The sequence below is a fragment of the Buceros rhinoceros genome, unplaced genomic scaffold (assembly GCF_000710305.1).
Source record: "Buceros rhinoceros silvestris isolate BGI_N320 unplaced genomic scaffold, ASM71030v1 scaffold18281, whole genome shotgun sequence".
Classification (NCBI taxonomy): domain Eukaryota; kingdom Metazoa; phylum Chordata; class Aves; order Bucerotiformes; family Bucerotidae; genus Buceros; species Buceros rhinoceros.
Window position 1 is genome coordinate 53580 of NW_010395041.1, and position 16275 is coordinate 69854.

Genomic DNA, 16275 nt, shown 5'->3' on the forward strand with positions numbered 1-16275 from the left:
CTCTTTCCCAGGCCTGTGGCATCTCACAGGATCACTAGCAGCTTCTTTTTTCACACACATTTTTCTGATGATGCTTTCTCCGTGCAAGAGCTGTGAAGAAATATTTCCACTTCAATGCTTTTCTACGAGTAGCAGGCTTGCAACTTTGAGGAAGTATGGGCCAGGTGCTAGAACCAGATGTAGGGAAGAAAGCTGTCTTCTATTTTTGGTGAGCTGTTTTTCCTGTCTTTGTCTTACCAAGGAATCATTGAGACTGGTTATCAATGTGATTAAAGTCTGATTTCCCTTTGATGATACATACGTAAACTGTGATGATAGTTAGGACAAGTATAACAAAACTCAAAAGTGGAAATGACAGAGCTTATGAAACTATCAGTTCTTAATTTTAATGCAATACAGGCTATTAAGCATTATGTAAAAGCAGATTGTAGATATTATTAGCTATGGAGTGGACATATAGAAGAGTACAGGATGATTTCTTTTTCTGCTGAAAATTCCCTGTTGACACTCTATTATTTTAATATTTATGGTAACTTTCTTTTTGTTTGTCCAGTGCCTTATAATATTGTTTGTTATGACTGGCTAAATTTACATAAATATGCTTATGTATTCTCTGTTTCTGCGATTTTGTGGTATTATAACTCTTGTAGGAACCAATTTACTAGTACTAAAACTTTCATGGATTGCTTCTGCTAAAAATTCGTGAGTGTCCCTTGCAATATATCCACCACAGTTCAGTAACTTTCAATCAGCTTACCAAAAGCAATTTGATGTATATGTCTGAGAATTATGTGTGTAGGCATATATACATACACATCTGTAATTTAAAATTTCTTTGACTAACACCGTACTCTACTGTGCCTGTAATTACACTTTCATCCGAGTGTTCCTTCTTAGCAGGCAAAAGCTTACATTGTTCTCTTTGCATCTATGTGCTTTTACTGCTCAGAGAAAATGGCCTGCACCAATCAAAACCCTGTAACTTAGCATGTACATGACCACTGGGAGTAATCATATGGGCTCCTCTGATCCTTTTGTTTTGTCTTTCCTCCACCCTGCTTATTCACATTCTCCTTATCCTCAGCTTTTTTGTTCTTCACGTTAATTCACATTTCTTATTCACGTTTCCACGATTTTTCCCATTTGACAGCTGGTTTGATGAAAGGATATCTCGCCACGAAGCCGAGAACATCCTCATGAGCAGAGGAGTTGGCTCCTTCATCGTACGAGCCAGTCAGAACTCTCACGGTGACTTTTCCATCTCTGTCAGGTATCTGCTTCTCACAGCATTTTCCTGCTTCTTTTCCTGTTTAGTGATGTCCCTAGCCTCCTCTTGACAGGATTCCTAACGAACGTGACATAGCCTTTTGGGAAGTTTGCATGCTGCCAGTCACTGGCAGTGCTGCTGGGCTGTGAATGAGAACAAATTAGGGATCTTATTCCCAAAAGTTTCTGCTTCTTTCCAAGGGACACAGTGAATGCCCCATTTCAAAGCTACATCCCCTGGTGACCTGCTTCTCTGAAAGAGCTGCAGCAAATCAGAGTGGTGCATGGGATGTCTCCCACAGTGCAAACCATGTGCCTTCCATTTGTTTTAATTCCCTGACAGCTCTGGTTACTGAATCCAAGAATTACACTACTACCCATTAAGAGGGTTATTACACTGTTAACTTCTTTGGCACAGGTCACCAAATAGCCATTGGACAGGAATAGCTTTTAGTTGCTTTCCAGCCCGGCTGCATTTCAGCAGCTTATTGTAGCCCGGCCTTTCTCAGCACATGCTTCAAAGCAGAGCTCTTAAATGATGGTTGGTTTCCCAATCTTCAGTCAAACAACTGATAACCAGTTTTAAATTAGACTAGCGGTTAGCAATGTCTTTTCCAAGCAGTGTGCACTTCCTGATTCAAGGAGCTCAAAAAGTATCTGGAAGGAATGCAGGAAAACATTCTGGTTACATCTGCACCAATAAACTAAGTACAATCAGGCTAATTCTTTGGCCCTGAGGTCAAGCAATGTGGCAGAGCTCAGATCCATACAGCTAAATCCTCTCCACCCCACAGAACAGACAGCTGTATTGAGGTAGCTCACTGCAAACAGTTCCTGGTCAAGTCTGTCCTCCTAACCATTGCCCAGCACTGTCTGGGGGAGGGCTTTTTGATTTAGACCTGAAGCATGCTAACACTTCAACAGCTTTTGTGACTATAGCACTCCAGGACAGCACTCAGTCCCTGCCTGGTCCCTATTTAGTTTATTTGTGCAGATGTAGCTTTTGAAATGAGTGCTTTGAGTTCCTGGAGTTGCTCAGAGCAAGGAGGTGGGTACAAAAAACGGATCACATCTGGTGCAAAGAGGAGCTGGCCAAACCTGACAAGAGGTAAGAGGAGGGGAGTTGCAAGGGGGAAACAGGGGCTGAAGATTGAGACTGTTAATTTGGCTTGTAACAGCAACTAATAATTCTTTTTTTACTTTTGGGTAGGGAGAATGCATAGTAGTAATGATATTACACTAGATATAATACAATTATAAAACACATTGTTTGGCTTCATGTGACTATCTCTGCATGTGGTGGTGATGCCCATGGTGTAAATATGTCTCTTCTAGTCAATGTCGATGGGATGATAACAGGAATCCGCAGAGGCTAGTGGCTACAACTGCACCTTTGTCTCCCCCACAAAGTACTGAATAAAGCTGTTAGCTATTGGTGGACATGAAAGCTCCTCTAACTATTTCAAAGGAGAGGCTTGAAAACCCTATGCTTTGTTCTGACACGGCTTTGTGACTGGGCAGCCCTGCAGATCTCTGTTTGTAAGCCGATGAGTCTTTTGCCACACAGAGCCACATCTACGTCCAGTACACACAAGGGCTGCCATTGCTTTACTTTCCGGAAGTTTAGGTTTGTCTAAGCAAGAAGCTTTGGTACCCTTCTGGAAAAGACCTTTTCAAAAAAGATAAAAGTGCCATGTGGTTGATGATCTCTTACTTTTCCAATTGTATCCAGGCATGAAGATGATGTGCAACACTTCAAAGTGATGAGGGATTCAAAGGGTAACTATTACTTGTGGACAGAGAAATTCCACTCTCTAAACAAGCTGGTGGACTACTACAAGACAACTTCCATCTCCAGGCAGAAGCAGATCTTCCTGAGGGACAACAGCCGAGAAGAGAAGGTAAACACAAACTCCCTTTAGGAGCTTCTCAGTAAGAAAACTTCCTGTGGAAGTAATTCCAGCTGGGGGAGAGGAAGAGTCTGATCTTAGAAACCCAGTCACGTGACTACACTGATGGGCCCTGGAACATAGATTTTTAATGGATGCAGTGGTAGGTAGAGTTATATAATTGAGCAGAATTTCTGATGCTGTTTTGGATAGCAATAGGCAGTGCTGCAAATTTGCACAGAGCTAAAGCTGCACTAAGGCCTCAGAGCTGAAACTCTAAGATGCCTTACACATCCCAGGGAACCAGGACTTATCTTTTCAAAATTGTCCTTGATTTCATAAGGGCAAGTACACAGATGACTGGTAGGTTGTGTCTGAAAAGGAATCTGAGTCTGGTTTCCTGGTGTCCTTGAATGCACCCAGAGTGCAGCTGTTACTGCAGCTGAACGTTTGTCTGCTCAGAAGAATCATCCATCTTTTGTTACTGAGCAAAGACAGTAAGGAGCATGGAAGAACCGAGGGCAGAACCTGAAGCAGTGTTTGGTAGGAACTGAAAAGTACTGCTCAGCAGAACATAGAAGATACGTGAATAGGGAAGATGTAGTAGATGTTTGAGAAGGCAGGGAAATCCCAGATGAATGAATGTCTGGTTTTGTGCCAGGGAACAAGCAAATGACATAGTAGAGACTGCTATGCATTGCACACAGTGCTGGGAGTGAACATGCCTAGTCACTGCAGTAACCAAAATCCTGCTTCACTGGGAAACGGATTCTGGTATTAAATTACCAGGATGTGCAGGTAGAGGTAACGTAGAAAGTACGTGACTTGCTCACTGTAGCAGTAAAGTTTTATAGGTTGCATGTGGGTCATTCTTGTGGCTCCACAGAAAAAGGATATATTTTCCTGTCTGAAGAAGGAACTTCTTGTCTCCTTCTAGACCACTTATGCAGAACTTTAAAAAAACATTAATAAGGTATTAATAAGGCTATGAAACCTATGAGAGAGAGATCACAGCAAAGAATTGACTGTGAAGGAGAAAGGAAGGCTGCATGCATGTATACCAGTAAAACAACCTGTTTGGGCTGACTGTGAACAGGAAGGGAAGGAGGAACAGCATTTGCTCCAAGATGCAGACAGGCAAATGAAAGAACAGGAGTCAAGTTTGCTTTGGCAAACACTCTGTACATTTGTTATGGTGATGGGCTCAGCAGGGTATGTTTAGCACTCATCACAGTGGGGTTTCTAGTCTAGATGTTACCACCATATGATAAAATGATAGTAAGACACAGATTTCAGTACAAAGACAAATGAAGTCTAAGAGCAGTATTTCCAAAAAGAGTTTGTCTGCTGTGCCAGTCCTCACATCATTGGCCACTTTTTCAGCCCTGCACCTCCCATTACTCATCACTTTACAGATGGGGAATGGCTACAACAAAGATCTAGAATACAGGATTCCTGATTTGTCTTTCTGTTCAGAGGGGGAGGGTCTTTCCTTTGGAAGAGCCTCCAAGGTAGAAGGTAGTGGTAGTGATCAGTGTGCAAAGATTACTAAGCTTCAGTCAAGGATGTGGTGGGAAGCAGAACCTTGTTACCTCACTTTTGTGTTCTTTTTTCCATCAGGAGAGACGTGGTGGGAGCCTGGAACGGATGGGCCGGGAACCGTTTCACCTAGGTGGAGCAGCTGGAGAAGATCATTCTTCTGTATCCAAGAGATATGTAGAGCATCCTATCCCCATGCTGCAGCAGCAACAGGTACTACCAAGAACAAGGGGCTGGGATGTCAAATCCAGGCACGCGAAACACGGGTCTTAATTGTTTGGTAGTGAGTTAACAATTACTTTGTCAAAAATCTGCCAACCTTACCCTGCTTTAGGAAGTAGAGTCAGTTAGGTCTTTGTATGGGTGTAGCAGCCATGAGGGTGTCGGCCTGGGGAGTTCTTTGTCGTGTGGGCATTTATTCAGTTCTGTAATCCGTGACTGACTGACAAAAAATAGAAGTCAGTGCACTTTCACTGAGAACCTCGGAGTTCTCCTAGGGACTTTTTAGGCCTCCTTCCCAAAAACCAGAAAACAAGGCATGGTTTCATGTCCTGTAAAGTACCATCCAGTAAGAATGCAGAAAATCACTCCTAAATCTTCCACGTACACAAATATATGGTTTCAGGAACTCATGTCTAGTCTGTAGGAGAAATGAAACCTTGCTGCCTGTTTCTTTTTTTTTTGGTTGGTTGGTTGGTTGGTTTGGGTTGGGTTTTTTGCTTTTTGAGTTATGCTACTGACATTTGCCACCACGAAACACATCATAGGGATGAGACATTATGATGATAACCCTAGAAGAGTTTGGGTTCCTTCAGAACATTCCTCCTCCTCCTTCTTGGTCTGGGTCTTCTCTGCACTCTTTCATCATGTTGCACCCCTGATGCGTGAGGTTTCTTTACTCCTTTGCTTGCATAGGAATGGAGAGGACAACAGCAGTACCCGGTGCTGTCTTCAGAGTTCTTCCTGATTAATTTTGGGGGAAATAATTTTCCTGGGGTTGGTTTATGCCATAGCTAGAGACAGCGTAGCATCAACCAAGAAAAGGACTTGTCCTACTGAAGGGAAGAAATCCAAAACCACATCCCTTAAGGCATGAGAGCTCCCACATAGCAAGGCCAGGTCCAATTGTGAAATGGCTTTTCTCTCATTAGACAGGCAGTGCTGTCTGTCAGGGGACTGCTGACGGAACAATACAGCTTCTGACAAAGCTGAGGGCCTTGGAGCACAGTTTATGCATGAATTGCATTTGATATGAAACAGAAACACCCATAGAAGTGAAGTGTCCGTGTAGTAAATCTTGCAGCTACAAAGCCAGATTGAGTTCACTCACTCGGGAGCAGCCCAAGAAAAAGTAAAGTAGTGAGTCCTCAGATATACAGTCAGCTATGACAACATTGCTACCATTTCACCGGAATATGGGACAGAGGAAAAGGAAGGAGTGTGCAGGACTTGGTCATAATAACTCCAGAATGGCAAAAGTCTCCTTGGCAAGCATGGATTTTCATCTATAAGTTAGAAAAGCCTTAGGTTTTCTCCAGAAGTCCCAGAAACCAAAAATGCCCCTCTCTGACTGCCTTTCCCAGCAGCTGTGGAGCACAGCTGAGGACAGTCAGCTTCCAACTTCTGAGAAGAAAAATCCGAAATAGAATAGTCTAAGGTGACCTCTTCTGTTAGGGGCATTGCTTGCAGGACTGCAGCACAGGGACTGTATTGGAAGCAGATATCTGAGACAAATTACTTGAGGGTTGGACCCTGACTCCCTGGCACCAATGACTCTTAAAGCACCTCATTTATACATCTCAGCACATACATGACTTTTCTCTTGCTGTTTTCTCTCTAGGATAGATATGGTGGGAGTCTGGACAGGAAAGATGGGTTGTATGGACTAAGGGATCATGGCCACAGAAGTGGAGCAGCTATGCAACGGAGGCACATAGACCCACTGCACCAGCAGACACCGGTAGGTGAGGTACCTGGAAGGCCCCATCTGCCCAACTCAGTGGATCCCTTAAAATGGTCAAGCACTCTGGGCAATGTCACCTGCACAGAGGAATAGCATATTATGCCTGCGGGACATACCTTAGAAAATGTTTCTGAGTCTCAAGACTCTATCCCAGCCACTTGAATTTACTTCTGGGGCACTCTTGGGATAGAACTACAGTGTTACATGAGCATAGTTCTAGGACTGGTCTCATGGCCAGTCTTAGTTAACATGCAGACTTAGGGCAAAAGGAAACTTAGCATGAGCTCAACCAAATGGGCATCCAAGACATTGAGAATGAGCCCAAGCTCACCCACGGCTTTGGATCAAGCATGGGTCAAGACCAGCAAAAGACATTTCTGAAAACCTAATAATCTTTTCTAGAAGGGCTTCGTGTCCACTGGTGCAAGAGTCTATCGGGCATCTTTGCCATTGCAGTCAAGCCTTCCTAAGCACAGCAGCTAGATGTACAGTACTATTTTTAAATCCTATGCAGAGTTCCCTCATGATACTGTGCCATGCTACAGCGCTCCTTCTGTCTTGCAACGTACTTGTAGTCACACTTCCCTTCCACTACTTTTTGCTTCAGTCATGAGAAGACCAATCATCACTCAGTTCTACTTGTCTGCACCTGGCACATACTTTTGGACCTACTATGCCATCAAAGTGGAACTCACCTATCTGTCACCCTTATCGGTCAGAGCTTCTTAGCACAGTGGATGTGGGCATGATCCAGATACGTCTCTGCAAACATCTCAGACTGCTCCCCCACCTGGATCCATACCTGGCAGGTGACCTTAAGAAACAACTGGCTCTGCAAATTCCCATTATGTGAAAGCCCATATAGAGCATGGTGTCTTCCTCTGCCTCAGCCCATGATTCCACTGCCAACTCCGAAGTATTTCTCCATCAGCTCCTAGGAATGTGACCTAAGGCACACTTCCCTGCATTGAGGAAATGTACAGCTTAGCCCCAAACAACCAGAGAACCTAGATCCATGGAGAGAAGGGAAGGACAGCAGAACTTTCTCAACTGCAAGAGAAAGAGGACACACCTGATTAGGAAATTTGGAACAAACTGGGGATCAGGGACATGTCCTCTTTGGCAAAAGTCCCAAAAGTTTATTATAATCTAGCTCAAAATACAATGGCCTTTATCCCTCAGAGGTGTGGCAATGAATAACAAGGTCTGCCAAGCCCCATCACTGATAGAAGCCACAAATCCACTTACAGGAAGATCTATATGTTCAGCCAAATAACTAGGAGCCATATCTAAGCAGGGCCCTGAATGGAGGGTTTAGCAAAAGTCAGTCTGTCTTCAAACAGGTATCTCCATCTGTGCCTGCAAAACACACCTCCCAAATTGTCCATGCCCTGTGCATGGGAGCCAACAATTTCCCAGAAAAGAAGCCCATGCTGTGTCCTTTAAAATCCGATTTCTGGTCAAAATAGGAGATTGACTGCAAAGTCTGTTACAATGAGGTTCTCATAATATAAAAATTCTGACCAGAGTGTTCACTGAAGTGCAAACCCAAAATAAACTGATAAACCCAAACAGTTCCTAAATCCTTTTGATCTCAGGGGACTGACCTTGGGGAGAGTCCAAAGAAGGCTTAAGACCCTCTCTTATGCTCCAGAAGCGCCTGAAAGAACAAGTATCATTCTTTACAATGTTCACTAGAGCTGCCCGTGTGCTGGCTCTCTTGACTTATCCTCCAGTCCTCTGCTGGCTAAGGACGCATTTCAATGTCTGTACCAGCACCAGCTCAACTCCTTAGAGCCATTCACTTATAGTGTACAACCCATCAGGGCTCAGGCAGGAGCCCTTCTTCGTGCTCCTGTAAATGGCTTCAAACATGGCTACCATGGCTCATCTTACAGGGCAGAGGAGACAGAGACGTATGAACGCTATTTCCTAGGGACCTCCTCTCAGTCTGACTTTTCACCTGACGGTGCATATACCCGTGAATACACCAAGGCTGCTGAGAACCCAAGCACTGTCCCCTGAGTGTCCCAGTAAACTGGCCCCTCCATCCTGACATCTTGGCCACTTCCTGGTTTAATTGCAAGATGGTTGCAATTTCAGCATTGCTTATCCTCTTGCAGTAAACATGGGCACAGGGGCATAAGAGGGGTGACAGGAGGATGATCTTAAAAATCTCTCATGCATTGTTCCCTGACTGTCTCTGTCTCCTCTCCAGCAAACACTATGGGTCCGTGCCTTGTATGACTTTGATGCCGTGGAGCATGACGAGCTGGGCTTCCGCAGCGGAGACATCTTAGAGGTCCTGGACAGCTCCAACCCATCGTGGTGGAAAGGACGCCTGCGTGGGGAACTGGGTCTCTTTCCTGCCAACTACGTTACACCAGTGCCCCTGTGAGGGCACAGTACGCCCCTGAAGGCCATAATGGACACATTATCAGACATGATAAGGACAGAGAGGGAGCATATCTTCCCTTGCCCTGGGACATATGATGGTTTCGGTTTTGTCTTAATTTATTGGCAATTGATGTTTTGAAATGTTGGTATGAAAGGGAATCCTTTGGAGAGGATAGGAATTTTTTTTTTCATCTTTTTCACATCCATGAAGGGGAGAGAACAAAAATCCTGGACCGTTCATTGAGACCTTGCTGGACCCTCCCTGCCCTGTCACTTCTTTGGCTAAGTATCAACAACTTCCAGCAACTGGGCTCATTCTGTGGAAACACACCTCAGACAACTTAGGCTTCAATATTTAGTGTATATACCCCTTCCTTTTAAATCTGGTAGAACTCATGGTCTCTTCGGGCTCCATTTCACCTTCCTTTCAGAGGCAGGAGGAACAGCCAGGTGAGCTAAATGATCATTGGTAAACACATTAGCCTTCAGGTAGAGAAGGGAAGTGAGGGGGGCTTAGGTTGAGGTGCAAGGCAACCCTGACTTTTCTAAGTAGTTTCTAGCTTACCCCTCTTGTACTTCCTGTGGGTAATACCAGATGAAAGGAAAGGATCCTGTAAGATGTTGTACAAACAAAAAAGTGGTGAAGTTATGGGAGGGTAAGAAGCTACTTTATTTGCTTCTTCCAACAGTCCTGCTCTTCTTTCTGCACCCCATAACAACACCTTGTCCCATTTTCAAGCTGCTCTCTGAGGCACATACACACCTGTTAGACATCCTGGTTAGAGCAGGTCGAGCTCTTCAGCTAAATTAATATCCTATCCTGGATAGGATAACAATGAATATCCCTCACTAGTTCCTTTTCTAAAACTGAATTGGGGAGGGGTTGGAGAGAAGAGGTTTTTCTGGTTTGGTGGCAGAAGTTCTTTCCCTGAGAACGTGGGGTGTTCAGGATCACTGTGTACACAACTCTGACTTGCTAGAGGAATGCCTCATCCAACAGGTTAAGCTGTTACTTTACAGTACGCAGCAAATAAAGTTGTGGCCATCAAATAGTCTGTTCTCTGCTCCATTTTCTTTCGGGTAAAATAAGGTAAATGAACAGGTTTTCAAATCATCGCTCAGTGAATGCCCAGATGTGATACAAATATACTGCAAATGCACACTAAAAATGATCCAAACCCTGTGAAGGAGACACTCTTATGTAACCACTGCTCAGGCAAAGTGGGTATTAAACAAGCTGCCTGAATTTTTCACAACACGTGGGACCTCAGCAGGCAGCTAGGAAGTGATGATGTATCATTCTTGTAAAAGAAAAGGCAAGTGAAAAATTCTAAAAACAAATCAGACCCAGCAAGAAAATCATTCTTATCTTTTTTCATCCCGGTGGGAGAAAAATATTCCAGGAAATATGTTCTTGGTAAAGTCCAGTTCAATGTAGCTGGCCTAAATGAAGCTGCCTGCTAGACAGATTATTAGCAGAAAGATCACCTTGTCAAACTTTTGAACGAAATCTATCAAAAGCAGACTATTAATGGGTGAAGTAAAATGAAAGTAATTAACAAGGCATATAAGTTTTAAATAGAACAGAAAACTTTGAAAGACACATCAAGAGCTTATCTCCACTGGCTACCAGGGTGGTTCAGGAAATGGGGAGATAACGTATGAATTCCTGGGCTGGACTTGGCCCTGTTCTCTGGCAGGACCTCTGTTCTGGGCTTTTAGCATCTCCTTCTGATGTGAAGTCCATGAGGCTTCTTTTGGAACAAACTACCTTATTACTGGGTTGGACTGAGGGTGTAACCCCAGTGACTCCACAGTTTGAAGAGTTTTTTGTTGTGATTGGCTCTTTTTTAACTTTTTTTTTTCCTAAGGTAATATCAAGTTTGGAAGAGAGAGGGTTAATATTCAGTGAGAGAGGATTAAGACCAGAGAAAGATGGAAGCAAAGAAATTAGAGACCAGCAAAGGCAGAGGAGGGATATGAATGATGAATTTTTTATCAGCTCTGCCTGAAACAGAAAAAATGGTATGTTTACCCTTATTCCCACCATGTCAAATCATCTTTCAATAAATTCCTTTTTTTGTTTTTAGTTACTTTAAAAATTAGAAGCAATTACATCTCCTTTTCCTTTTCTCAGCACTCTAAAGACCCTCTTGGTAGTGAAAATGTAGTTGCACAAAATTAATTGAAGATAATGCACTTAGCAGTTTGATAGCTCTTTACACATTTGAAACCCCTTTTCAGAGATTAACTAATTAAGCAAGTCTAAGAAGCACATTGTAAGTCCCCCCATGTTAGTTAACTCATGATTCACTTAAGGAAGAGGTAAATTTTCACGTGATTTTTTTAATTGATGTTGAAGGAATTAATACTTAAGATAATTGGCATTAAAGGACTGCACACTAATTATGGACAACATACCAGAACCACAATGAAATCATTATTTCCCATTATAAGCAGCACCTAATGACACCAAAATTACAAGGAGGCAAAGGTATCCTGGCATCTGTGATAACTATACTAGTGCCATGTTCTGCACTGCCTTGTGCAGCTGGCCAAGCCTTGGTCTTCAAGAGCCAGTCTCACTTGCCTCTGCTTTTGCCTTTGCCTGCTCCCCAGAGCAGAGGCACTGCTACCCCCATCTACTGAACATGCCAGTAGCTCGGAGGCACAGGCATCAGACTCCATTTTTGCACTCTCCCACAGCAAAAGTTGTTTGCCTCCCAGCCAAAGAACAGTGCAGAGGAGAACCATGGCCTTTCCCAAGTCAATGGAGTCTCTGGATATAAGGAGAGGTGTGGGCAAATGGAGGGGGTTTGCTGGGTGCAGGGTGCTGTAGCCACAGGTTGGAGGTTTATTTCATGCCCCATCACATTTTCTGCTGTAGTCGCCCATGAAATGGTATCTCCTGTAGATCAGGTCATTTAATAAGGAAGGGGGAAGGAGGGGGCTCTCCTCCACCCGTATATCCTGCTCTTCGTCCAACAGGTTTTAATTGCAATCCTTGCTAATACTGTGGTGCTTCAGTTACACCTGTGCTATGAAAACCTCATATTCTCTTGCCCATGCAAAAGGCGTGTGGTAGCAACATAGGCCAGGAACCTTAAGATGACAGTGTAGTGCACTGAGTTTCCCTGTCATTTGCCAATGTTTCATAAAGAACTAACCCTCCAGAACACATCCCAAGAGAGCCCACTGTGAAACTAAAATGGGAAGGAATAAAGAAGAACCCAGAGAAGAGTCTTGTTTGGTATTTTTCTTAAGTGAGAAAGACAGTTCATGAGGAAAGAGATTGTAAACAGAGATAAAAGTAGAAAAAGTATGTGGGAAGGCAAACACTATTATAACAAATGAAACAGAGGAAGCTGGACTTGCACAAGGAAAAATAAGTTTGATGAGCACAGCTGAGCTGTGCTTTCCTCTGACTAAATGAACTTTTCACCTACATTCTGCTGTAGATCCAATTTTTATTTAGAAATGTCTCTGTGATTAATAAGGGTGAGTGAAGAACAGTAAATGGAAATCTCCTTTCAAGCAAAAGCTGTTCAGGTGGTTTTCTGCACCACAAAACAGAGATGTCTCTGTCTTGGTGTACATGCTTACTGTAACAGCTGCACTCACCAGAGTGTGCTGCAGACAACGGGAACATGGCTGGTTCCTGTCTGGCTGCTGATAGTGTAAGAGCACCAGGGAAGTGATCTTCAGTGCTGCCACAAAGCCAGTACCTGGTCAGGCTGCTAGGCCAGTCCCAACTGTGCCAGGGATACAAGAAGTTCATGGGTTGCTTGAGTTTTTTTAAATAAAAAGTAGTTGTCCATTTCAGTGCGCTATGCAGGAAATTTAGAGCTTTTCACAACAGGCACTAGTTCATCACCATTTCTATCCAGCAGCACCTCTCATCCTTCCTTCCCAATAGGGTACTGATGCTGCAGGCTCTTGGAAGGCCATTCTGCCTTCAGCCCTTGTGCAGACCAACCAAGGATGGCAGAAGGAAAAGATCCAGCAGCCACGACCCGCGTGGTCAGGAGAAATCAGCCTTGAACAGTGATATGGTATCAGCTGGGACATTTTGTGCTGCAGGAGAAATGTCTCAGCAGCTCTAGTACAGCAGTGGGTGAAGGATGAGCTCTACCTTGAGTGGGAAGCAGCAGGTCTTTAATTATATCAATGTTACCTCATAGGGACAACAAGGATTTCTGGTAGGACAGAGAGGTGGCCATCAGATCTAGGGCTGTGCTCAGACTCTTGCTCTGCTTCTGCCGCTCTCAGCCACGGAGGGTTACACCAGACTAGCTGTGAGAACTATTTGGAAATGCTGTTCCTTCTGATGCTGCCTATCCCTGACCAATGTGGCCAAGAAGCCTACCTGTACCTCCCCACAGCTGCAGTCCATCACCTTGCTGCCCCTGGATAAAGCCCATTGCCCAGCTTTTGCTTCTGTGCTGATAGAAAAGTCCTCTGCAAACATCTCATTTCAAATACTTGTTTAAAGCAATTGGTTTAGCTGCTTTTAAATGAAATCCTATGGAGATCACTTGAAACCATTAGCGTTCCCTAGATGATCCAGGCAATAACATTTACTGGTTAAAACATATGCATTAACTAAAGAGCTTCTGACATGCAGCCACTCCTTGCTGCTGAAAGCTTTGCATTTCAGTGGGGAACCATGAACGGAACGTATGATAAAGGCTTTAATAGCATTGAGGAAGAGGGCAGAGCATTGCCAATTTCTCCAATTTTTAGAGGCAGATTTCATGTGTCAGAATTCAGGAGCCTTAATTTGTATCAAATGCAAAAGCAGTTTCTTACATAAGCAAAACTGACAGTAGAAAATAGTCGAGGAGTTATCTGCAAGCCACAGGGCAGCAGGGGAACGGGCAAGTGAGTAGGAAAAGTCCGCTGACCTTTGTGCAGAGGGAAAATTCAAAGCGCATTGTCTGCTGTCGTTGTTCAAGTGAAAGCCACTTGGCGGACGTCCAGCCTGCTAACATGAAAATGCAAAATTTCACAAATGGCAGGCATGCAGGGATCCTTGTAGACATGTAGAAATATAATTAGCTCGGGCAACAAAGAGAGGAAGAAGAAACAAACAAATTAAAAGATCTCTGGATATCTTGTGGCTTCTCCCCGCTAGTCTGAGCAGGCACATTTCCACCAGGAATTAAGAAAGATATAGACACGGCAAGTTTGTTTGTCATGAATAAAAATGAAAGCAAATCTGTGGGGAAAAAAAATGCAATTTAGGACATGAGTCTATTACTGTGCACTTAAGGCTATAAAACAGTGACAGTGTCCTGACACCATAACTTATGTTCAATTCCCTGTTTGAGAGGCAGTTCTGGGAAATCATTTAGCGATATCCAGCCACAGATAAAGAATTTAAAAAAAAAAAAAAAGAGATACATTCTTTTTTGATCTAGAGGTCATTTGCAGTGTATCTTTTATGAATGTGCTGTACTGTAACTTCCTTGTGGTATTGGCCAGTCGCTCTCCCTTGTCAAATTCCAAGGGCAGCAGTACTGCAGCACCAACAGATAATGGCAAACAGCAGGAACAAGTATGTGGTGACCCTTCTCATGACTAAATGTTTTCTGACAGGTGCAAAAAAAGTTTGGTTGCAAAATGCTGAATTAGAAGTCAATTGCATCATCCTTTTTTTTTTTTTCCGGTCTCGTCAAAATTTAGGGAGGCAAATAAAATCAACTGCAAGTTTGCTACCAGCAGCAAGGGACTGGGGAACTGTCTTTTGCTCTGCCCCTTCTAGAGACATTTTAATCTGAGCTGAATGCATGTTGCCACAGCATTGTGAACAGCTCATTTTGAACTAGCAGCTTTTTACACTCACTTGGGAGAGGTGTGAATAAGAGGGATGTGTGGCAGCAGAGAATCAGCTCTCTGTAGCTGCATATCTACGTACCTGAGCTTGTCATCGTGATGGCAGCTATCTGCCTGTTACCAGAAGATGGTCTGCTAATAACAATGGCCACAATTTCATCAGAGAAGATGAGTCAATCTAACAGCTCACTGCCATCCTGCAGAAAACGAGTCACCTGGGTTTTGCCAGGTTAATGAGTTGAGTCAGCTCACCAAGGGCAGAGTAAGGAGACCAAGAGCTAGTGGAGGGTGAGCAGTGGGAATGCACAGCCAGGAGGAGAAAGGGTAAGACAGAACCTCCCAGTCCTGGCAGCAGGAACTATTAGATCACCTCATCCTAGGCTGCAGACTCAGCAAAATTAAAGCTTACTTGGCTTTGAGGTTGCTGTAATGCCTTTACATGAGTAGGGAATCCTTTCTTTAAAACTTGTTTGGGAGATCGGGGTGCATGGAAGGAAAGGAGGAAAGAACTCAGATCTATTACAAAGAGCATGTCTTACATCTCCTCCATGGAAGCTCACCGAAAATCTTTTCATTTAAGCAGCAAGAGGGGTTTTTTTATTATTTTTTAGATTGTAAATTAAAGCAGGGGAAAAAATCCAATTCCTAACATCGATACAATAGTAAAACTCTCAGTCATTCAAGCTATTACCAACATTGCCTCTGAGGGGAATGGACCATGCACTACAGTTTTCAGGAGATAGAAAAATAATAGCAGGCAGCACCTTGCTGCCCTGTGAAATAGCTAAATTAGTGCCACTTGTTGCTGATGCTTCTCTTTCTGGGTGGGGTGCAGCTATCAGTCGTGTTTATCAGGTTGAAGAGCACACCAGTGCTTGCAAGCTTAAATCTTCAGCATCAGCTGACCAAAATGATAGCTGCATATCCTCATTTAAAATGTGCATGACTTGACGAGCACAGACATTTCACAAGCGGTTACACAGGAGAATGTATTCTGTAACACCAGTCATAATCACCCTGAATTTAGGACTCCAAAAATGAGAGGTAAGGCTTCAAGACAAACAAAGGGGTGATTTGTACTGACTTTAGATAGATTGTCACTAAAAATAAAAATAAAATGTGTGTATTTAAGAGAAGGTTTGTAACCTCTTGAACAGCCTAGCCAGCTTGCTGTGGTCTCCACCACACAGTCTCCAGCTCATGGCTGGCAACAGGGCTGGATACATCATTTACTTGGTGAAATGCTCCGGCCTTGGTTATGGGAAGCTGGAGAACACGGTCACAACTATTCCTTCAGTCTTCTGAAGCCATTGGTTCTGTTGGTGAATTGAAGGCCAGCCACAATGATGGCAGATACCTTTCCTAACAAAAGACTGGTAGTGTTTA

General features: G+C 43.6%; 1 protein-coding gene across 1 annotated transcript in view; it reads left to right on the forward strand.

Annotated features, from left to right (window-relative positions):
- The window catches only part of GRAP2 (GRB2-related adaptor protein 2), a 13989-nt gene extending 4934 nt beyond the window's left edge, over nt 1-9055 (forward strand). Inside the window, exons 3-7 of the mRNA XM_010145430.1 lie at nt 1151-1270; nt 2999-3167; nt 4776-4907; nt 6535-6654; nt 8876-9055. Coding sequence (XP_010143732.1) covers nt 1151-1270; nt 2999-3167; nt 4776-4907; nt 6535-6654; nt 8876-9055 — 721 coding nt within the window. The remainder of the gene's footprint in view (nt 1-1150; nt 1271-2998; nt 3168-4775; nt 4908-6534; nt 6655-8875) is intronic.
- The last annotated feature ends 7220 nt before the right edge of the window (nt 9056-16275 follow it).